At 44.5% G+C, this 24,788-nt stretch overlaps 1 protein-coding gene across 9 annotated transcripts in view; it reads left to right on the top strand.

The window, feature by feature from the left end:
• LOC140411160 (serine/threonine-protein kinase MRCK alpha-like) overlaps positions 1-24,788 on the top strand; it is a 900,765-nt gene that overhangs the window by 518,598 nt on the left and 357,379 nt on the right. For all 9 annotated transcript variants that reach the window (XM_072500231.1, XM_072500235.1, XM_072500230.1 and 6 more), the window contains one exon: positions 5,853-5,975. In XM_072500231.1, coding sequence (XP_072356332.1) covers positions 5,853-5,975 — 123 coding nt within the window. The remainder of the gene's footprint in view (positions 1-5,852; positions 5,976-24,788) is intronic.

Genomic DNA, 24,788 nt, shown 5'->3' with positions numbered 1-24,788 from the left:
GAAAATTGCTCCTACATTTGGTTCAGGCACTTTTTTTTTGCGAAGGGCATTAACAGTAAAGTTAAGAGGCAGAACGTTATATATTATAAGCAGCAGGTTTCTCAGAGGTGGTGCACAAAGCGCTTAATAAGAAATCCTATTTTTGTAATACGAGCAACCTGCTGGTTTCTCACCCAAGTGACCACTCCCAAGTGGGAACCCAGAGAGCACAGCAAGCTGGAACCTTGTTTCCTCCTGTGCAGGAATCAGGTAGGAGGTGTGGATGTTAAGTAATGGGTTAAGAGACATTGCAATTAGTTGTCTCATTTATGTTAAGTATCCATTAATTGACACTGATATGTAAAGGGGCTTCAGGTGGCCTCTGTCGGGTGGTGTGTTGTTAAGAGTTTTGTGCAGAGGCTGTGGAAGTGAAATAAATGGTGTTTGGTGAAAAGGAACAAGAACTTTAGACTCTTCATTTCACAGCAACTAAAACGTTTAACAATGGTAGCAGAGGATGGTTGCTGTGCAAATGTGAAATTTTGAAAGATACAACTTTTCCTGATCAAACCAAGGAGTTTGTGAGAAGGAAAAAAAAAGATACGTGGCTGAACCCAGGATAAAGATGGCCGGATATGACTATCCTCCCTTATTTTCTGAAAGGGAATCGTACGAACAATGGAGAAGTGCAGTAGTTATGTGGACTAGAGTAACTGCTTTGGGAAAGAGAAAACAAGGTATGGCATTGGCTCTTTCTCTACCTTATGGCAGTAAAATCCGAAACAAAGTGCTTTCTGAGCTGGAATTGAAAGAGTTAGACTCAGAAGAAGGTCTGGAGACTTTAGTACATTATATGGATAAGATTTATAGGAAAGATGACTTGTTAAGTGTGTATGAAGCATGGTCGGATTTTGATAAGTTCCGGAAAATGGAGGATATCTCCATGGAAGACTATATAATGGAATTTGGCAGACTATATAAAAGGCTGCAGAAACACAACCTGGAATTTCCACAGTCTGTGTTGGCCTTTAAATTACTTGACTGTGCTAGAGTGAGCAACATGGATAGGCTCCTGGTTTTGACAGGAGTTCAGTTTACTGATAAGGATACCTTATTCGAACAGATGACAAAAGCTTTACAAACGTTTCTGGGGAAACATTTGATTCCGATGGCTCTGATGACCCAAATAGGTCAGCCTGCAATAAGGCAGAATATGGAAGATACACTAGTAACAGGATGGCAAAATCGTATGGCTACGAACAGGGCTCAAGACTATAGACGGAGACCGAGACAAGGAAATTATGAAGACAGAAACCCAGTTAGAACCTACAATAGGAAGATGAACCCCAGAAATGCACGGGGCATGATAAATCGATGTTTTCGATGTGACTCTCAATAACATTATGCTTTCAACTGTCCAACTCGTTATGATAGTGTTTGAAGCGACACATGACACGGAAGAGTTAGAAGAGGAAAAAGATAGTGACCAGAAAGAAGGCATTGTCCTATTGACAAGCAGTTTTACGCCGGTAATGAGGGTGTTGGTTGCAGAATCCTTCAACTGTGCTGTATTGGACAGTTGCTGCACATCTACTGTGTGTGGAATTGACTGGTTAAAATGTTACCTGGACTCTTTGAATGCTGAAAATCGTAACAAGGTTAAGGAATCTGAAAGTTCCACAAGTTTCAGGTTTGGGGATGATAATACTCTGAAGTCGCTGAAAAGAGTGGTGATCCCTTGCAATATTGCCAGAGTGAATCATTTCATTAGCACGGATGTTGTATCAAGTGAGATACCTTTGCTTCTGAGCAGACCATCGATGAAGAAAGCTGGATATGGAACAGGATAAGGCAACAGTTTTTGAAAAGACTGTGGACTTACAATTTACACAGTCGGGACACTATTGTATTCCATTACTGACAAATAATTTTTCAAGTAGAGTGGTTAAGGATGTGTTAATGGCAGTTGAAAATGGGACTTTAGCTGATAAAAAGCTTGTGGCATTAAAACTGCATAGGCAATTTGCACATCCGTCTCCTCGGAGGCTGAAAATTTTATTAAAGGGTGCAGGGGTAAGGGATGATGACTATACTAAACTGATAGAACAGGTTAGTGAACGCTGTGAAGTTTGTAGGAAGTACAGAAGGACACCAGCACGACCGATAGTAACCCTACCTTTGGCCAGGGATTTTAACGACTTTGTGGCCATGGATCTTAAGATCTGGGATGAAGCCAATAATATATTTATTTTGCATTTTGTAGATTTAGCAACCAGGTTTAGTCAATCAACGATTGTACGAAGCAAAGAAAAGAAAGTAATTCTGGATCAAATCGTGGAAAAATGGATCGGGACAGGAATGGGTCCATCGGCAAAATTCCTTACGGACAATGGGGGAGAATTTGCTAATGATGAGTTTTGGGATATGTGTGAAAACATGAGTATCAAGAGTTATGAATACGACTGTAGAAAGTCCATTTAGGAATGGTGTCTGTGAAAGAAATCATGCTGTCATCGATGACATGCTTCGGAAAATGTTGGCAGATCAACCAAATTGCAGGCTAAATTCAGCTTCCATGCAAAGAATTCATTGCAAATTGTTGGGGGCTATAGTCCTTATCAATTAGTGTTTGGTAGAAATCCTAAAATTCCGTCCATTTTGGATGACCAGCCTCCAGCTTGGGAGGGGACTACAATTAGCTCTGGTTTTGCTGAACATTTAAATGCATTACATAGCAGTAGAAAAGCTTTTTTGGAAGCAGAAGTCTCTGAAAGAATTCGCAGTGCTTTAAGACATATAACGTACGGCCATCAGGTGCCGTTTTCAGCAAGGAGACATAGTATACTATAAGAGAGACAATTCTAATGAATGGAAAGGCCCAGGGAAGATCATAGGCATAGATGGCAAAACAATTATTTTGCAACATGGTAATCAAACTGTTAGGGTACATTCATCACGTATAATGGGTACAGATAACAAATTTTCAAATTTAGACAGAGCAGACAGACATGACGAGGAACCAGAGTCATCTGGTACGCATGTGTTACAGAACTATGAGGACCAATTAACTGATATAGACAGGGTTTCTGTGGAGGAACACAACACTTCTGGTGAATTAAAACAGGCCATTTTTCTGAAAGGGCAGCTGCCAAAAGTTGGTATAAAAGTGACATACTTGCCTGAAGCGTCTAGTCAATGGAAGGATGCAACTGTTATTAGTAGAGCAGGGAAGGCCACTGGAAAGTATAAGCATTGGTTGAATGTACAGCATTCAGGGGAAGGAGTCAAGACCATGGATTGGGAAAACAAAGTTCAAAAATGGAGGGCACAGAAACGCAGTGCCAGTTCAGGTAGTACATCGGATAGTGAACAGGTCCGCAGGAAAAGGTCGAGAACTATTGAAAGGACATCCCACAGCAGAAGGGAAAGATCATGCAGTAGCAGTACAGAACGAGATACCAGGCGGGAGAGGGGACGTAGTTTGTCAAGATCTCGGAACATGAGTAAGACTACGAATACTAATAGGAGTAGAAGCCCACATGCACGTGAGATTTTGGTGGCTTCAAATAAATTAGATGAAAAAGTTATTAAAGAAGCTAAACAGCAAGAATTGCATAGTTGGAGTGAATTTGGGGTATACACGGAAGTACCGATAGGGGACAAAGAGCTCTATCCCACAGATGGATTTGCACGGAAAAGGTTCTTCCGGATGGAACTTACAAGGCAAAGGCCAGGCTTGTGGGAAGGGGATTTGAAGAAAACTTAGAAGATCAGGATTTAAGGGTAGATTCACCTACAGCAGGAAAGGTTATTTTAAAGATCTTCTTGGCTCTATTAGCCACAAAGGCATGGGAATGCAAATCTATAGATCTAAAAGCTGCCTTAGGGGCATCAGCTCCAGAGAGACATTTGTCTCTGTCCTCCTAAAGACGCAGCTAACACAGAAGGGGTACTCTGGAAGTTGAACAAATGTGTATATGGATTAAATGATGCATCTAGAGTCTGGTATTTTTCGGTAAGGTCAGTTTTGTTAAAGTTAGGCTGTTGCCAGTTGAAAACAGATCCGGCAATGTTTTACTGGCACTATAAAGGAAATCTTTCTGGCATCTTTATGATGCATGTCGATGATTTTTTGTGGGGTGGGACTAGTGATTTTGAAGCTATTGTAATCTCTGGTTTGAGGAAAGAATTCAGGGTTGGAAGTCAGGCGTCCGGTGCATTTAAATATATTGGACTGGAAATTGGACAGACTAAGTTAGGGGTAACTTAGTTAGTTCCAATATTATTTGGAAAGCATCGCCCCAATAGCAATTAGTCGTGGCCGAGTTTCACAAAAAGACCCAATGGTTTCAAAGATAGAAAAAGAGCAACTGCGAAGTTTAATTGGGCAACTAAACTGCTTAGGTAGACAGACTAGATCGGACATGAGTTTTGATGTCTTAGAGTTGAGTACAAAAATGAATGATCCCAAAGTGGAAGACATAATAAGAGCAAATAAAGCGTTGGCCAAACTAAAAATGCAGGAGTGTGTTTTGAAGTTCCCGGTTTTAGGTGACCGTAAGCACTTGAAACTCATAGTTTATAGTGATGCGTCCTACGCAAATTTATGCGATGGGGTTTCAAGCGCAGGAGGTTTTATAATTTTCCTTTTGGGGAACAATGGTAAATGTTGCCCACTTGTGTGGGAAACAAAGAAAATAAGGAGAGTGGTAAAAAGCACTTTGGCTGCTGAGACGTTAAGCCTTGTAGAGGCGTTGGATATGGCTTTTTATATAAGTGTGATATCGACAGAAATTTTGGGATTAGGGGATTTGGGTAATATACCTATTGACTGTCACATTGACAATAAATCCCTGTGGGAAAATGTGCACTCTACAAAAAGTGTCAATGAAAAGAGGTTACGGATAGACATCGCAAGTTTGAAGCGGATGTTGGACAGCGGGGAAATAACAAAAATTAAATGGGTCGACAGACCTATCAACTGTCAGACTGTTTTACGAAAAGAGGTGCGAGTTCACAGAAACTTTTGGATATTGTTAATGAAGGGCGCTTGTTTCTGTGATTGTTTTTTTTCTTTCTCATCCAAACAAAAAAAAGGGGGTGGACATCGTGTGTGTGTTTTTGAGTTTCTTGAAATTTTGTTTTCACCTAATTATTTTTTTTCTCCAAGGAAGGGGAAACTGTTAAGTAATGGGTAGAGAGACATTGCAATTAGTTGTCTCATTTATGTTAAGTATCCATTAATTGACACTGATATGTAAAGGGGCTTCAGGTGGCCTCTGGCTGGTGGTGTGTTGTTAAGAGTTTTGTGCAGAGGCTGTGGAAGTGAAATAAATGGTGTTTGGTGAAACGGAACAAGAACTTTAGACTCTTCATTTCACAGCAACTAAAACGTATAACAGTGGATCCCTGAATACTTTACATTCCCAGCCCAGTGATGCTGAGGTCAAGTACAGCCCAGGCTGAGACTGATCAATTTACACAGACCAGAATCAAATTAAGGATCCATATAATTAAATAATGCCCAGGTAACTATTCATTTTTTCTCCAGGTCATTATCTCACTTCCTTAAATTTATGGATACTTTCTCCCCTTGTTTGCTCCCTCAGCAGTCCATTCTCCCTTTGTAAACTGGTTGCCCTCTGCTGAACCGTCTCCGATGCCTAACAGTCTGTCTTGATGAAAGTGCCCATTTTTATTTTGAACAGCTTTGTTTCCAGGCTGTTATGTTTGCTGTATGTGAGATAGCCATGGATTACCCAGACCATTAACTTGAAGTTTAAAATATACAAGTGCAGTATCTCGTCTTGTCCATGGAGCAGTCACAGAGTTGTGAGAGTACTGACACTGCTTCACTTGCTTTTGATTGACAGAATCTACCCAGACCGTTCAGGCGCTTCAGTATTCGACTGCAGATGGTCCAGTAACTGCAAGCAGAGAACTAGAAATTACAAATTTGAAAGAAGAAGTGGAAAAATTGAAACAACAAGCATTAGGTAATGTATTCAATGTTATGTTGGCACTCACACCGGTTTGCTGTGCTGGGCTAATTATGTTGCTGTTTAAACCAAGCGATTATTCTGACGGCGCTTTGTATCATGTCAGAACGTAGATGGTTTTTTTTATAAACGCGTTTTGATCTGCCTGAAAGGTGGTGGAAGCTTAATCTGGAGCAACTTTCCAATGATAATTGTATAAATACTTGGAATCGGAAAACAAATTGCAGGGCCTTAGACCAAAATCAGGGAAGCAAAACGTATTGCATTGCTCTTTAAGAGGGCCAACACAGGCACGAAGGACTGAATGACCTCTTTCCATGTGGCGCTTTTATATGATTCTATGATTTGGATATTTTTCTTATTAAAGTCAGGTGTGAACTAGGTTTTATTTTTTGCTGAGATAGCTTCATACGCCAGAAGGAGCCGTATTACCCTAGACTTGTAGATCAAAAATCTGTCTAACTCAACCTTGAAGAAATTCAGTGACCCAGCCTCCACTGCTCTCTGGGGCAGAGAATTCCACATTTTGTCGGAGAACAAAAAACCTCCATTTTAAACAGGAGACCCCTCGTTCTAGATTTTCCCACGAGCGAGGGAAAACATCTTATCATCGATCCTTGTCAAGGCCTTTCAGAATCTTGGCCAGAATTCTCCGGCCGTTGGGATTCTCTTTTCCTTTGACAAAGAGTCATCGGACTCAAAACGTTAGCTCTTTTCTCTCCCTACAGATGCTGCCAGACCTGCTGAGATTTTCCAGCATTTTCTCTTTCGTTTCGGATTCCAGCATCCGCAGTAATTTGTTTTTATCAGTTGTTGGGAAAATGCTGGAATCTATTATTAGGGAAATCTTTACAACGTACGTGGAAAAGCATAGTACAGTCAGAGCAAGATTTTGTTATTCATTTGCCAGGTGAGTGTCTGTGGTTTATGCTTCCTTACGTTTATACTGTCCCTCTTGTTCCACTTGCCTTCCTAATTACCGATTTGTATCCGTTTGCAAACTCTTTCTATCTGTGGATTATTTTTACCGAATGTCGGGTTGTAGGCCTTCAATTCCATAGAATTATGGAAAGGTAAAGACAGAATTTCTTCTGCTTGCTCCATACTGGAACTATCCACTGTAATATAGCTTCTCGGTCTTCTGGTTTTATTACATACTGGTCGATCACCGGTAATATTGCACAATAGAAGTCAAGATTGAGTGCCATCTTTAGGATAAAGGATGGAAGCTAATTGGGCCAAGATTGGCCTAACTGCAAAGATGAAGGCCAGAATTAGAAGGTAGAGAAATATGGTGTATCGCTGAAGGCAGAGGAGGACTAGAATCTGTGATATAAATGGAAAGCAGTGTTGGAGCTCTGAGCATGGGAGAATATGGAGTGGAATTTAGAGGCTGGACAGGTAAGGATTAAAAGTGCATGGGATAAATCTGGAATAGAGGCCGAAGATGGTGTTTGCTTTTAACCTCCTTCCTTTGGTTCACAACAACCTATTTCAAAAAAGCATGAGGTACTTTATAGTTTAATACAGAATGTGGAACAGACTTTGTTGATACCTGGGTTGAGGGATGGACCAAACGCAGAGCAGGGGATAGATTTTCGGTTTTTATAACTTTCGAGTCCTATGAACTATTGTAAACCATGCTGCTTTATACACCATATTTTATCTACACCAAATCTTTCAAAGACTGCCTATTCATGTAAATGGTTGGAATTGTTTATTACCCTCTAAACAAGACTTCCTGTACTGACAGTTGCCAATATCTTTGAAAAATGGGCTTTGTCAACCGTTATCTTCTATACTGTATGGAATAGATACCTGTATGTCCATTAAATCCCAACAGTGTAGATGGAGGCAATTTGGTCTGCACCAACTCTACCTAGGCTCATTCCCCCGCCTTATCCCTGTAATCCCACGCATTGATCATGGCCATTCCACCTAACCTGCACATCTGAGAGAGGAAACCGGAGCATCAGAGGAAACCCATACACGGGGAGAACTTGCAAACTCCACACGACAATCACCCAAGGCCGGACTTGAAGCTGGGTCCCTGGCACCATGAGGCAGCATTGCTAATCACTGTGCCACCGTGCCTACATCTACTTATTACCTTGACCATAACATGAATTTTAATTAACCACGGCTGACATCATTACTGTCAGGTATTTATTTGCATGAGAATTGTACATGTCAGAAGACAAGCTGTGATTTCTTCTCCTGACACTCCAAAGCAATCCCATTTATCTTGGAAACATTTTGCTGCACAATATGCAGAAGTTCAACTATTAATCCTCAACTCCCCTTAGATGTCCAATATGTGCCTCCCTCGTTTGCCCAACAGGGTTGAAACAAAAGTGTCCTGGGACAGGAAATGCAGTCTTGCGGGCCATTGGTAGGGGACAGATAGAGCAGAAATCGAGACTCAAGAGTTTTGCGAAAGCCCAATGAAACCCAGAAGGCAACAATGGCCAATAGGGAGGGAGAAGATGGAAAACCTCAGAACTAAATACCAACAACTCTTACAGTAGCTGGAATTTCTGAAAAAATCTTACTTGGCCTCTTTGCCCACTTACACAGTTCTAGCTATTCGAATCTTGTACCGATAATCTCTCATCACAGATAGGAATACACAAGATTGGGAAAAGGTAAAGATGAAAACCTATGTGCCAGAAGTGACACTGCAGCCACAGAAGGAATAGTTATTACAGAGAGGTGTTATGGGCGAGGCGTTTTCAGAACCCCAAAATGTATCATGGAGTTCAATCAACCTCCCCCTTTAATGTCTTTGTTGCTTTTCCTAGCACACCGCTTGTTCCCTAGGTGTGGGAATTACAATTATGGACACGCGGGTTTTTAAACACAAAACAATGTTTATTCTATGAACTCAACTTAACATCTTAAATGAGCTTCCGGTGACGGCGGGCGGGAGGCGGCCGCACAATCGAGGGCTCCCGTTCGGGAACGGCATTTTCGGGGCTTTAAGCCCGGTCCCAGGGTCCGCGGAGGCGGCAAAAGCAGGGAGAAGGCACAGTGAAGGCACAGTTTAAAAAAAAGAAAAAATGTCGAGGGTGAGCAAAAAAACGGCCGTAAAGAAAACAGCTGAAGGTCCGTCGGGGGGTGGAAAGGTCACCAAGGAAAATGGAGGCTGAGCACCAGGGGAGGCCGCTTTGCTTACGGCTGAAGAAATAACTAAGGTGATGGCTGCGGAATTCGAAAAGCAGTTGGCGCAGATTGTGAAATGCATGGAGACAGTGAGGAAGAAGATGAGGGAGGTTTTGAGTGCGCTGGTGGAGGAGGCGGTTTCCCCGGTGAGGACGGCGGTGGCGAGCGCAGTGGCGGAGGTGCGAGAGCAAGGGGAGGCGCTGAAGGAAGTGGAGGAGACGTTATTGCAGCACGATGATCAACTTGCCTCGATGGGGAAGGAGATGCGGAAGGTGATGGACACTAACAAGGCTCTGCGAGGAAAAATGGAAGACCTGGAAAACAGATCAAGGCGACAGAATTTGAGGATTGTGGGGCTGCCCGAAGGAGTTGAAGGACCGAGGCCGATTGAGTATTTTGCCGCGATGCTGGCAAAACTATTGGGAGAGGGGGAGGATCCCTCCCGATATGAACTGGATCGAGCTCATCGGTCGTGGAGGCCTGTACCAAAGGCGAGTGAGCCGCCAAGGGCAGTGACTCTGTGCTTCCGTAGGTACAGTGTGAAGGAGAAGGTCCTGAGCTGGGCCAAGCAGAAGCGGGTGGTGCAGTGGGCTGGAGCTGGTATACGTGTATACCAGGACTTTACGGTGGAGCTGGCGAGGAGGCGGGCTGCCTTCAACAGGGTGAAGAGGGCACTGTACATTAGCAAGGTGCAGTGCGCCATTGTATATCCAGCGAAGCTGAGGGTGACTTACAAGCTCAGGGACTTTTATTTTGGAACGGCGGAAGCAGCGGAGGAGTTTGCGAAAGCAGAAGGACTGTGGCAGAACTGACAAATTGAGGAATGGCCATGTGCTGATGTAACCTCATGACTGTATTTTCTTCTTCTTTGTATCACTGCGCGCAGGTGTAGAGGCTAAAGGAGCCAATGTTGTATATATTTGGACAAGGGAAGGGACGGGACTTTCACTCAAAATGAGGGCTCTTTGGGGTGTAGGTGGATATGTGGGGTTTGTGTGCTAAAAGGGGATCTTTGGGCTTTCCTAGGGCCGGGAAAGGGGGAAAGGGACCAGGGCGGGGGCCTCCACGCTGGCTGGTTTAAGCCAGCCAGTGAACGGGAGTGACGTGGGGGGAGGGGCTGCGGCCATCGGAGCCTGGCAGAACAGGGTCCGAGTGGTCTAGCCGCGGTGGAAAGTTGGGGGGAAGGAACTGAGGTTGGGAGGAGGAGTTTTACAAGAGGCAGTGGACGGGAGGAGCTGGAGACTTTGGGGGGGGGGGGGGGGAGGGGGGGTGTACAACTCTGGGGTATCATGTACGGTGCTCTTTCAGAGGCTGGGTGGGGGGGTGGGTGGGGAGCTGTGTAGATTAAGGGTGACTACGGGTAATCCCTGATTCCTTTTTGTCATTTGTTTATGTAAATATGCGGGTTGAGGTTTGGGGGTTGGTGGGCGGATGGGATCGTTGTTATTATGGGGATTGACATATCTTGCTGATTATTGTTTATTGTTGATGGGTGTAAATGTGGGAGAAAATGTTAAAAAGGAGGAGAATAAAAGTTTTTTAAAAAAACTTAACATCTTAAATAAACATTGGATTTCTTAACACCCCTTACTTCAAAGACAACTCTGAAAATATTACAACAGTAAATAATTCCTCAAAATGTTCCTTCAAACTGCCAAGAGACTTAACACCTTTAAACAGAATCACATCAGGTTAAAGGCTTTACTATTATGAGTTTAAATCACCCAAATAATCCAGAGATAGTCTTTCATGGCAGATGTCACAGCAAATCCAGCTCACTGCAAAACACAGACACTCCCCAAGCTCTTTTCCTCCAAACTGAAACCTCCAAATCGCTGAACTGCTCAGCTTCACCCACTGTCTGACATCACTGTTTTCTTAAAGGTACATACATTGCTTAAACATCCATGTCTCAAAGGTACTCTCACATGAAAGAGGACAAGGAAAAAGGGAAGATTCAAAGGCATTGTCATGGAAGGGGGTGGTGGAGGAAGGTGACATTAATTGACCATGTGGGAAACTGTGAACACGTCTATGGAAAATGAACCTAGTGGATTTAAACAGGAGAAATGATCATAGAGTTGGGCTGTTGAAAGTGTGATGCATGTTTAATTTTCAGAAATATTGTATTACAAGTATTTGGTGAAGGGTTAAACGCCTGTGTTAAGCTTCCTGTACATAGAAACATGCATAGAAAATCATAGAATTTACAGTGCAGAAGGAGGCCATTCGGCCCATCGAATCAGCACCGGCCCTTGGAAAGTTCATCCTACTTAAGCCCACGCGTCCACCTAATTCTTGTAACCCGGTAACCCCACCTAACCTTTTGGATGCTAAGGGGCAGTTTAGCATGACCAATCCACCTAACCTGCACATCTTTGGACTGAAGCAGGAGCTACGCCATTCATTATGATCATGGCTGATCATCAAGTTAAATACCCTGATCCCACCTCACCTCGTATCCCTTTAGCCCCAAGAGCTATATCTAATTCCTTCTTGAAATTACACAACGCTTTGGCCTCAACTACTTTCTGTGTTAGTGAATTCCACAGATTCACCACTCTCTGGGTGAAGACATTTCTTCTCACCTCAGTCCTAAAAGATTTACCCCTTATCCTCAAAGTATGACCTCTAGTTCTGGACTCTCCCACCATCGGGAACAATATTTCTGAATCTGCCCTGTCTAATCCTATTAGAATTTTAAAAGTTTCTATGAGATCCGCCCTCACTCTCCTGAACTCCAGTGAATATAATCCTAACCAATTTAGTCTGTCCATCTCCGGAATCAGCCTGCTAAACCTTCGCTGCACTCCCTCCATAGCAAGAACATCCTGCCTCAGATAAGGACACCAAAACTGCACACAATACTCCAGGTGTGGCCTCACCAATGTCCTATCCAATTGCAATAAAACATCCCTATTCCTAAACTCAAATCCTCTCACTATGAAGGAAAGAGCTGGCTTTTAAAGCAGACCAAGGCAGGTCAGCAGCACGGTTCAATTCCCCACTAGTCACTGCCTATCAATCAGAAGAATACCTATTTATTCCACCTTTTTACTTCCTGTCTGCTAACCAGCTTTCTATCCATCTCAACACACTACCCATAATCCCATGCGCTTTAACTTTACATAGCAATCTGCTGTGTGAGACCGTGTCGAAAGCCTTCTGAAAGTCTAAATAAACCACACCCACTGGTTCTCCCTGGTCAACTCTGCCAGTCACATCTTCAAAGAATTCTAGTAGATTTGTCAAACATGATTTCTCTTTCGTAAACCTGGACTGACTTTGATTACCCCACTACTTTCCAAATGTTGTGCTACAAAATCATTGATAATGGACTCTAGCAACTTCCCCATTACTGACGTTAGGCTCACTTATCGATAGTTACCTGTTTTCTCCCTGCCTCCCCTTATGAATAGCTGTCTTTTATTAGCTATCCTCCAATCTCTGGGAACCATTCCAGAGTCCAAAGAATTTTGGAACATGACCACCAATGGATCTACTATTTCTAGGGCCACTTCCTTAAGTACTCTGGGATGAAGGTTATCAAGCCCTGGAGATTTATCCACCTTTAAACCCATTAATTTCTCCAAAATCATTTCTTTACGAATACTAATTTCTTTCAGTTCCTCATTCAGACCTGTGCCTCTCAGAACTCCCGGTACATTATTCATGTCTTCCTTTGTGAAGACAGAAGCAAAAGAACAAATTTAGTTCCTCAGCCATTTATCTGTTCCCCATTATGAATTCCCCAATTTCTGACAGTAAGGGGCCTACATTTGTTTTTAATCAATCTTTTTCTCTTTACATACCTCTTTTATTTATAAATTTAGAGTGCTCAATTCATTTTTTCCAATTAAGGGGCAATTTAGTGTGGCCAGTCCACCTACCCTGCACATCTTTGGGTTGTGGGGGTGAAACCCATGCAGACACGGGGAGAATGTGCAAACTCCACACGGACAGTGACCCAGAGCCGGGATTGAACCTGGGACCTCGGCGCCGTGAGGCAGCAGTGCTAACCACTCTGCCACAGTGCTGCCCTTCTCTTTACATACCTATAGAAAATTTACAGCCAGTTTTGATCTCTGCTAGGTTACTTCCATATTGTATTTTCCCTTCTTAATCAATCCCTTGGTCAATCCTTTGCTGAATTTTAAACTATTCCCAATCCTCAGGTCTATTGCTTTTTCTTGCTAATTTGCATGTCTCTTCTTTGACTCTAATATTATCTCTAATTTCCCTTGTAAACCATGGTTTGGTCACAAACTTTTTACTCTTGCTTCAAATAGGAATAAACAACTTTTGGAGTTCACCTATTCATCCTTTGATTGCCTGCCATTGCCGACCCACTGTCCTTCCTTTCAGTAATGTTTCCCAGTCCATCATATTCAACTCATGCTTCATACCATCATAAAAGCAAATTACTGTGGATGCTGGAATCTGAAACGAAAGAGAAAATGCTGGAAAATCTCAGCACGTCTGGCAGCATCTGTAGGGAAAGAAAAGAGCTCATGTTTCGAGTCCGATGACTCTTTGTGAAAGCTAACAGACCGAGAAAGTGGGAAATATTTATACTGTGGAGTGAGAATGAAAGATGAGTCATAGCCACAGAAACCAAGGGAAACCGGGTGCTAATGGCCACAGAAATGGCCTCATACCAAATGCACTTGTGGACTTTTAGCTGGGAAATCCTGCACAAGTCCCTGCTCAAGCCCTGGAATGATCCCGAGGCGGAAATGTTGAGGTCTGCGGTGACCTTGACGACCACTGGGATCAAGTATCCTCCTCCACCTCCCGGTGCCAGGTCCACAAGGACTTGGCTTAGGTGCCACACCATCGCCTTGTTGAGGTGGTGCCTCCTGCGGTACATGCTGTTCAACATCAGTTCGGAAGACCAGTGGCGCCTGTACACCGCCGGCCTCCCGCTTTGGATCCACCCCTGGCCTGTTAGGTTGCCAGGTCCTCTGTGTGGGGCAGGCTGCTGCACATGGGCTTCTGCCTCGGGCCTCTGTTGACGCTGCCGCCACTGCCTTCTCCAGCATCTGGCTGTCTGGCTTGCCAGCTGAATCTTGAGGACAGCCTCCGTGAGGTCCACAATATCTGTTATATCGGTAAGGAATTGGAGATGGCGAGAAATGGACAATCAGCCAAGGCTTCCACACCAGACCCGCAGGTCCCCTGGGCACCCTCCCACCCCCCACTCACAGCCCCTGCCATTCCTCATGGTGCTATTCAACATGCCCTGCACATGCACCCATGCCCGCAGCAGTCCTGGGCAACGGACCCTGTACCGTGTACACCCGCTGGAAACGTTACCTGAACCGGCCGCTGATTCCCTCCCTGTCCTCACACACACCCTCTGGTCATGAGGATGTCCCCAGTGCTGTGGCCCAGCGCTTGGCTGTTTGATTGTTGGCTGCTGCCTCTGTGGTTTGAAGCCTCCAGCGTTCAGGCACAATGTTCAGGCAACTCAGTCTGTTTTTAATGCTGAGCAGTAACAACCGCCTGCGGCATGGCACGCCTATACACGGGAATTCACTTGAGAGCTGTGAAGTGCTCACATTACAAGAATTGCTAATTGCCTATCAGCAATAACGTTCATCTGTGCGGCCAGCAGCCGCCATTGTCAGTGGGAATTAAAGTGACCTTCAACATACTATCACGGACAGGTTCCGTCACAGGGGCTCTTCAGTGGTACAGGTGGGCTGCAGCTGCTCCCATTGTGGCTATACAGGATCCGAAGGGTGACTCGCCGCCCGCCTGGGCGGTGGACTAACCACACTCACCGACAGTGGCTGTACAGGATCCGGAGGGTGGCTTGCCGAGCCCACGGGCGGTGGACTAACCACACACCGATAGTGGCCCCCTCCGTCCCCCCGGGCTGACTGTCTGATTTCAAAGATGGTTGCTCACCTGCTTAGACCCCCACAGCAACCATTCTGCTGGCTTCAAGTTTTTTAATAGATACACTGAACGACACTTACATGACCGCTAGCTGGGGAGGCGGTTGGATCATGGGTGATCATTCGATAAGGGGTCCTTCCTGTTAAATGTGCGGAGATTGGACTTAATTGGTGATTATTGTTTTCTTGCTGTGCCATGATGGAATCTGGATCTAACGGGAGCAGACCTGTTAGATCGTAAACTAATCGCCGTCTGGGTGGTTCCCGATTTCAACGTCACCCGCGATCTAACCAGCCACTTGTTTTCGTGCCTGGCACAATGAGGCTGGTAGATCTCGCCCGTTGTCTTTTACTCTTGTTCTTGATACCCCCTGTTCTGAATCCTTACATAGGTTTCCCATCCCCCTGTCATATTAGTTTAAACCCTCCCCAACCGACCGCTCTAGCAGGTATCTCACCCAAGGACCCGGTTCTGTGCAGTTTGTACAGGTCCCACTCCCCAGTACCAGTCCCAAAGCCCCAGGAATCTGAAACCCTTCCCCTCACACTGTCTGTTCAGCCACGATAGATCCTGGAATCTGCTTTTATGACCTCATCCCTTTTTTAAACCAAAGAGAAGGAATTGGTAGATGTTGAGTCTGGAGAAGGGGGTGTAGATAGCCTGGGTCACATTGTGATCCAAAAAGACGAGGTGTTGGGTGTCTTAAAAAATATTAAGGTAGATAAGTCCCCAGGGCCTGATGGGATCTACCCAAGAATACTGAAGGAGGCTGGAGAGGAAATTGCTGAGGCCTTGACAGAAATCTTTGGATCCTCGCTGTCTTCAGGGGATGTCCCGGAGGACTGGAGAATAGCCAATGTTGTTCCTCTGTCAAGTCATGTTGCAGCTGTATAGAACCTTAGTTAGGCCACACTTGGAGTATAGTGTTCAATTCTGGTCGCCACACTACCAGAAGGATGTGGAGGCTTTAGAGAGGGTGCAGAAGAGATTTACCAGAATGTTGCCTGGTATGGAGGGCATTAGCTATGAGGAGCGATTGAATAAACTCGGTTTGTTCTCACTGGAACGAAGGAGGTTGAGGGGAGACCTGATAGAGGTATACAAAATTATGAGGGGCATAGACAGAGTGGATAGTCAGAGGCTTTTCCCTGGGGTAGAGGGGTCAATTACTAGGGGGCATAGGTTTAAGGTGAGAGGGGCAAGGTTTAGAGTAGATGTACGAGGCAAGTTTTTTACGCAGAGGGTAGTGGGTGCCTGGAACTCGCTACCGGAGGAGGTAGTGGAAGCAGGGACGATAGTGACGTTTAAGGGGCATCTTGACAAATATATGAATAGGATGGGAATAGAAGGATACGGACCCAGGAAGTGTAGAAGATTGTAGTTTAGTCGGGCAGCATGGTCGGCACGGACTTGGAGGGCCGAAGGGCCTGTTCCTGTGCTGTACATTTCTTTGTTCTTTGTTCTTTTGTTCTATGTCATTTGTACCGTTGTGTACGACGACCACTGGCTGTTTGCCCTCCCCCTCCAGAATGTTCTGTAACCGCTCCGAGACATCCTTGACCCGAGCACCAGGGAGGCAACATACTAATCTGGAGTCTTGTTTGCGGCCACAGAAACGCCTGTCTATTCCCCTTACAATTGAATCCCCTATAACTATTACATTCCCCCACTTTTTACTCCTCCCCTCTGCAGCAGAACCAACTGTGGTGCAACAAATTTGGCTGCTTTCTCCTGAGAGGCCATTCCCCTCAACAATATCTAAAGCAGTATACTGTTTTACAGGGGAATACCACAGGAGATTCCTAAACTGACTGCCTAGATCTTTTGCTCTGTCTGGTGGGCACCCATTCCCTTCCTGCTTGTGGAGTCTGACCTGCGGTGTGACCACATCTCAATACGTGCTCCACCGTGTCCACAGCCACAAGGATTTTTTGAGTGTCCTATTTGAATGATTTATAGCTTAATGGTTCTCGGCTGTGCAGTGTCCCAGAATCAATAAAAAGGTTTTTTCAGCAGATTAAAAAGCCTGTAGAGTGGATAATACTGAGAGACAGCAATTGTTCTACTTTCTCACTTGTGATAGACCTACATAATCCACCTTTGAGAGATTTTTCTCTTGCACATTTGAAGAGGAGCCAAAGTTGCAATATCATAGGAAGTGGGTCAGGGCACCCTGCAATGTGACACCACGCAGAGAACCTCCGGTTTAGTTCTCAGTTAGCACTAAGTTATGAAAGCATTTAAATTGCTACAGTTGGCCTCAATACCTATGGATTCTGGAAGGAACAAAGGTTTTAAGAAAAAGCGCTGGCTTTGAAAGCAGACCCAGGCAGGCTAGCAGCACAGTTCAATTCCTGTACCAACCTCCCCGAACAGGCGCCGGAATGTGGCGACTAGGGGCTTTTCACAGTAACTTCATTTGAAGCCTACTTGTGACAATAAGCGATTTTCATTTCATTTCAGAGTTCCTTGCCAAAAGAGTGCGTGGGCGTGTACAGAGAATCGAGCTTTGCTGTGATGCCCTACCTTTTTGAATACTTGTCGAAGCTGTTGTGTGAAGAATGGTGATTTGAGTGAAGTGCTGGAGTGCCTGCCAATGCTGGGGACCCTGAGACTACAGTAACTCTGCTGATACACCCCAGCAGCAGTCACTATCACTAGGGAAGGAAGGGGACAGTCCAGACTAATGCAAAAGTTTTTTTTATTATTAGAATAAAAACAAGTTTAATGTGAATTAAATTATTCCTGGGGGGGGGGCTTTCAATACTTGATTACTCTTCCTTTACAAACTTTCAGTGGATCTTGTGAGAGACCATTTACAAATCTGACCCCAAATAATGGGATTCGGAAATTGTGGCTGAAAATTCCAGTGATACAAAAGGCAAGAGTCCCATCTCCAATGATTGTTGAGTTTGCTTTAATTAGGACAATGAGTCTGGCCAGCTTCCTCCTTGTGTAGAAATTGCACAATTAGAAAAGTTACTTGGCAATGCCAAACCGAAGGCCAACATCAGTACTGTGCATGTCGCATTGCAGGCAGAGCTTGTAATCTGGAGTCTTCGGATCATGACACATTGTTGGCCGTATGTGTTTGTGAGGCTTTGTCGAGGTGTTTAAAGTTATCTCATGGTATCTATGACCCATGTGTGCTTGCAGAGAATGCTTTTTTCTATAGCTATCTCATGCTATCTATGACCTGTGTGTGTTTAGAGAGAGTGTTTTTTTCTCTAGCTATCTCATGGTATCTCTGACCTGTGTGTGCTTGAAGAGGAAGTGTAGAGAAACTGACTCAGTTAGCCAGTATTGTCATTACTCGCCTCAAGAAAATACAATTGGGGGGGGGGAAAACGCAAGAACATTCATAGCTCAGACATCAAAGGAATTTCAGTCAAGAGCTTGATGGATTTATTGTCCTTGAAATGCACCTATATGTGCCAAATTTTGAATCAAGCAGCTATAAAATTCAATCAATTTCATGTTGCAGAAGGATATTGGAATCAACTCTGGATTTTGTGTTCTTTGCACATCCAAATGCTAGAGTAATTCACCAGCACAATAAATTTCAGTTCCACATTGTGTCAGCAATAAGTTTCTTTCAACTCTTCTCTTTCACCTTCGCCCTACTTCTCTTTAGCCTGCTTTCCATTAAACTCCCAAATCTCTGAGAGAACAGAGCGGGGTCCTTCAGAATGAGAAAACCCAGAACGACCTGTGAAAAATCTGACTGTAATCGTTGCCTTCTGACCTTTGTCCCCTGCATTTTCAGTTTGAGCAGTTTGGAAGGCACTTGTGCATAAGAGGGAGACTGCAGAGGTGGGAGCGGTGAGGGAATCATTCAATCTGCGGCAGTGCATTACACTGACATTAGGCATGGGGAGACAGGTACTTGTGACAAATCAATGTAAGAGGAAGGGACATTAATATCGAAGGGGTTCAATGCTTTTGTTGGTGAATTCTGAATGAAATCCGCTGCTTTTTAAAAAAACCTATTGGCTCAGTTTGTCAGGAATTTCAATCTTAAATCCTATGGGGAATTTGATAAAACATGACATTTTGTGTATTTAGAACACCATGTGTTTTCAATTTTAAGAGAGGGTGGTCAGGGTTCTAACTCTGCTTTCAGTGTTCAAGTAGTAACTGAATAGCAGACGTTCATTTTATCAAATATGGGGAGATCCGCATCTACTTATCATTCATTTACTTATATGGACTATTAAACAAGCCTGAAAATATTTTAACTGCATTCGGAGAGTGAAATTGACCTGTTCAGTCATGCAAAACAGGCGCATTGTCCGTCGGCGTTCTATGTTACTCCACCCACTATTTACTTTTCCATTAAAGACTTGAACAATTGAGAAACAATTGCCAAGCTTTGCCAATGCATATGAACTTATTTTTGGATCATGTAGAGTTAATGTGACAAAATATTTCCTATTGAAATCTTAACTGCACCAAAGGATATAGGAATGAATTAAAAGAAGCTGCATGGTGACACAGTGGTTAGCACTGCTGCCTCACAGCGGCAGGGACCCGGGTTCAATTCCGGCCTTGGGTGACTGTGGAGTTTGCACTTTCTCCCCAAGTCTGCGTGGGTCCTCCGGGAGCTCCGGTTTCCTCCCACAGCTCAAAGATGTGCAGGTTAGATTGATTGGCCATAGTGTCCAAAAGGATAGGTGGGATTACACGGATAGGGTGAGGGAGTGGGACTAGGTGGGGTGCTCTTTCAGAGGGTTGGTGCAAGTTTGATGGGCTGAATGGCTTCCTTCTGCATTGTAATGGTTCTAAGAGTTGTCAGTTTCTTTTGTTTAACTTTGCTTTAGCTATTGGCCTTTGTTTTATAAACTAGGAGAAATCCAACATAAGGAAATTCAATGTGCATATTTCTGCTGCTGTTCATTTTGGAATTGTGAGCTGTTTTTGTCCCCAGGCTTCAAAAGAGCCCTAATGAATTGTCGAGGGAAGGCAGCAAGGATGACTCAGTTATGGAAGAACTGAGAGAATTGGATTTGTTTATTGAAGGGAAGATTAACCCAGTTCTTGTGAAATTTGATTGGGGTAGACAACAATCCGTGTACCAAGAGAATAAGTAGGGACAGAACTGGAAAAGCGGGAGCGCTCAACTGGGTGACTGACCCACCACCACTTCCTTCCAACCCTGCAAATAAATTCATTTTTAAGTGAGCCAAGGACTTGGGCCCATTGATTACTGTATATTTTATGCAAAGGTGTTTAAATTGGCACCCACCACTTTTTAGTTCTACAGGTTGAGTGTCCCTTATTTGAAGTGCTTGGGGCCGAGAGTGTCTCGAATTCCGGCATCTTTTGATTTTGGAATACCTAGCTGCAAAGACCCTCGGACACTGCTCGGAATCGCTGGTCGGTGCTGTGTCTGACTGGGGTCCGCGGCTTCCCCCCCTGATAGGGAATCAGGTAACGGGTTCAATTATTTCCATGCAACAAACCTGTGCCGTCAAATAGAAGGATACACCTACCCACGTGTGTTTGGCCACAGGAACGGGACACGGTGCTTGGAACAGCCGACACTGAGGACTCGGAGTTGTGTAACGTTGTACAGCTGGTGGATCGCGGGTGAACACCATGTTCTTTTTTAAAATTAGAAACATGATTTCGCCGCTTGGAAAAAAATGTGCGGGTTTCAGAGCTTTGCAAATTTTGGAATTTCGAATAAGGGATACTCAACCTGTATTTGTTTTGGATTTGTTTATTTTTCTTTAAACAATTGCAAAGAAAATAAGCACAGCTCCTTGGCCAAAGGAGCTCTTAAATTGACTTTCTATGTTGAAATCCAAGGTATCTTTTTACTAATGTTGCTTGTTTGATATTTTTCTCATATTTCTGAAATTTTAATTTTCAAACCGTTTTTTAAATCTTTTTCTTTAAAACATTTTGAAAACAATATTTAATTCTGAGGTGGTACAAAACTAAAGCAGGTATGCTGGAGAGATTAGCAGTACTACAGTGTCAGGGAGATGCCTCAATATGTTCCGATCCAGCAGGACAGAGTGCATTTAGGATGGCACTGCGAGTAATTCTTTAAATTCATTCACAGAATGTGGGCATTTCTGGCACGACCAGCATTTATTATCTATCGCAATGCAACTGAGTGACAACCTAGGCAATTTCGGAGAGCAGTTAAGAACTAGCCTCATTGATTGGGGCGGCACGGTTTTTCATGTATGGAGCGATCTGCCTGCACTGTACCTCAGTACTCGAGACTAAATCTAATTCAGTGGTTGGCAGTGTTGCCTCCCAGCGCCAGGGACCCGGGTTCTTTTCCAATCTTGGGTGACTGTGTGGAGTTTGCATTTTCTCCCCGTGTTTGCGTGGGTTTCCTCCGGGTGCTCCGGTTTCCTCCCACAGACCAAAGATGTGCAGGTTAGGTGGATTAGTCATGCTAAATTGCCCACTGGGTTATAGGGATAGGGTAGGAGCGTGGGCCTCTTTCCAGTTCTGTCCCTACTTATTCTCTTGGTACACGGATTGTTGACTACCCCAATCAAATTTCTCAAGCACTGGGTTAATCTTCCCTTCAATGAACAAATCCAATTTTCTCAGTTCTTCCATAACTGAGTCATCCTTGCTGCCTTCCCTCGACAATTCATCCTGCATTGTGGATTCTATGATATGGGTCTGGAGTCACATATAGTTTAGACTGGTTAGGAAAAGCAGACATTACTGACACAGATAAGTTTTTATAAGAATCCAATATTTTCATGATCACTATTGAGAAAATCTTTCATTATAATACAGTAAAACGAAAACACAGAACTAATACAATTCCAAACTTATCCTCCCTTCCAACCCCACCACCATAAAGCAAACAAATAGTAACCAGACCCCCCCCAAAATCTGATGGTGACCAATTCCCTGAAAGGCTGTCATCTTGAGTAGAACCTTTCTGCAGACCTTTCATGAAGTACTTGAAACCTTTAAGTGCAAAAAAAATCATAAGGCCAGTCAGCCAATACGAAGCACTGAGTGGAACCAGAGTCCTCCACTTAAGTAAACTCACCTCCAGGCTACTAACATGGTGAAGGCGCGAGCATCCGTCTGCAGCACCTCAGTCTGCAGCTCTATCAAGTCTGAGACCCCAAAATGGCCACCAGCGGGCAAGGCTCTAGCTTATTCTCCAGAATCTCTGATATTGTGTTGACGAAGGGGGCCCAAAAGCTTACAAGTTTAGGGCATGACCAGAACATGCACTGAGTGCTGAATTTGGTGCTTTTTGAGTGCGATAGTGAGAGTTTGGTGACCGAGGGAGTATAAGGCTTCATTTTTATCTAAAGTTTAGTCTTTCTTTTATTTAGTTAATTAACTTAAAAGTTGCTGTTTGGTTTAGAAGAAGGTGAATTTTCAATCAGCTTTAAACAGGCTTCTACTTCTAGGCACTTGCAGCTGGAGCTTGTTAATTAGTTAATTGGATTAGGCCAGTTTTTCATAGGCTAGATTCACAGTATAAAAGTGATCCCCTACAGTGCAGACTTTGTTTGCACGGAGTGCTGAATTTGGTGCTTTTTGAGTGCGATAGTGAGAGTTTGGTGACCGAGGGAGTGCTGAATTTGGTGCATTTGAGTGCGATAGTGAGAGTTTGGTGACCGAGGGAGTTAGGTGAGGAGGAAGGTGCTCCTTTCATTTTGTTTCCGACATTTCCGCAAAGAGTGCGAAGAGAGCCAGGAGTTTACAGGAAGTGTAGCTGACTGGGAGCAGAGTCGGAGGGCGGAGATCTAGTTAATCCACACAGCAGCTATATTCTTTAAGGTAAGAGGGGATGGAGGCTAGGCCAGTTACATGCTCCTCCTGTAGGATGTGGGTGGTGAGGGATACCACCGGTGTCCCCACTGACTATACCTGCGGGAAGTGCACCCAACTTCAGCTCCTCAAAGACCGTGTTAGGGAACTGGAGCTGAAGCTGGATGAACTTCGGATCATCCGGGAGGCAGAGGGGGTGATTGAGAAGAGTTACAGGGAGGTAAACACACCCAAGGTACAGGACAAGAATAGCTGGGTTACAGTCAGGGGGAAAAAAACAAACAGGCAGATAGTGCAGAGATCCCTCGTGGCCGTTCCCCTTCAAAACAAGTATACCGTTTTGGATGCTGTTGGGGGGGATGACCTACCGGGGGAAGGCCCTAGCGGTCAGGTCTCTGGCACGGAGACTGGCTCTGGGGCTCAGAAGGGAAGGGGGGAGAATAGAAAAGCAATAGTTGTAGGAGATTCAATGGTTAGGGGAATAGATAGGAGATTCTGTGGTCGCGAGCGAGACTCCCGGAAGGTATGTTGCCTCCCGGGTGCCAGGGCCAGGGATGTCTCGGATCGTGTCTTCAGGATCCTTAAGGGGGAGGGTGAGCAGCCAGAAGTTGTGGTGCACATTGGTACCAACGACATAGGTAGGAAAAGGGGTGTGGAGGTAATAAACAGGTTTAGGGAGTTATGCTGGAAGTTGAAAGCCAGGACAGACAGAGTTGTCATCTCTGGTTTGTTGCCGGTGCCACGTGATAGCGAGGCTAGGAATAGGGAGAGAGTGCAGTTGAACACGTGGCTGCAGGAATGGTGTAGGAGGGAGGGCTTCAGGTATTTGGATAATTGGAGCGCATTCTGGGGAAGGTGGGACCTGTACAAGCAGGACGGGTTGCATCTGAACCAGAGGGGCACCAATATCCTGGGAGGGAGGTTTGCTAGTACTCTTCGGGAGGGTTTAAACTAATTTGGCAGGGGAATGGGAACCGGATTTGTAGTCCAGCAACTAAGGTAGCCGATATTCAGGACGTCAAAGCATGTAATGAGGCAGTGGGGAAGGGAACACTGACAAAGGAGAGTATTTGCAGGCACGGAGATTGGTTGAAGTGTGTATACTTCAACGCAAGAAGCATCAGGAATAAGGTGGGTGAACTTAAAGCATGGATCGGTACTTGGGACTACGATGTGGTGGCCATCACGGAAACTTGGATAGAAGAGGGGCAGAAATGGTTGTTGGAGGTCCCTGGTTATAGATGTTTCAATAAGATTAGGGAGGGTGGTAAAAGAGGTGGGGGGGGTGGCATTATTAATTAGAGATAGTATAACAGCTGCAGAAAGGCAGTTCGAGAAGTATCACCCTATTGAGGTAGTATGGGTTGAAGTCAGAAATAGGAAAGGAGCAGTCACCTTGTTAGGAGTTTTCTATAGGCCCCCCAATAGTAACAGAGATGTGGAGGAACAGATTGGGAAACAGATTTTGGAAAGATGCAGAAGTCATAGGGTAGTAGTCATGGGCGACTTTAACTTCCCAAATATTGAGTGGAAACTCTTTAGATCAAATAGTTTGGATGGGGTGGTGTTTGTGCAGTGTGTCCAGGAAGCTTTTCTAACACAGTATGTAGATTGTCCGACCAGAGGAGGGGCAATATTGGATTTAGTACTGGGTAATGAACCAGGGCAAGTGATAGATTTGTTAGTGGGGGAGCATTTTGGAGATAGTGACCACAATTCTGTGACTTTCACTTTAGTAATGGAGAGGGATAGGTACGTGCAACAGGGCAAGGTTTACAATTGGGGGAAGAGTAAATACGATGTTGTCAGACAAGAATTGAAGTGCATAAGTTGGGAACATAGGCTGGCAGGGAAGGACACAAGTGAAATGTGGAACTTGTTCAAGGAACAGGTGCTACGTGTCCTTGATATGTATGTCCCTGTCAGGCAGGGAAGAGATGGTCGAGTGAGGGAACCATGGTTGACAAGAGAGGT

The sequence above is a fragment of the Scyliorhinus torazame genome, chromosome 4 (genome assembly GCF_047496885.1).
Source record: "Scyliorhinus torazame isolate Kashiwa2021f chromosome 4, sScyTor2.1, whole genome shotgun sequence".
NCBI lineage: Eukaryota > Metazoa > Chordata > Chondrichthyes > Carcharhiniformes > Scyliorhinidae > Scyliorhinus > Scyliorhinus torazame.
This window is presented reverse-complemented; position numbering and strand designations above follow the sequence as displayed.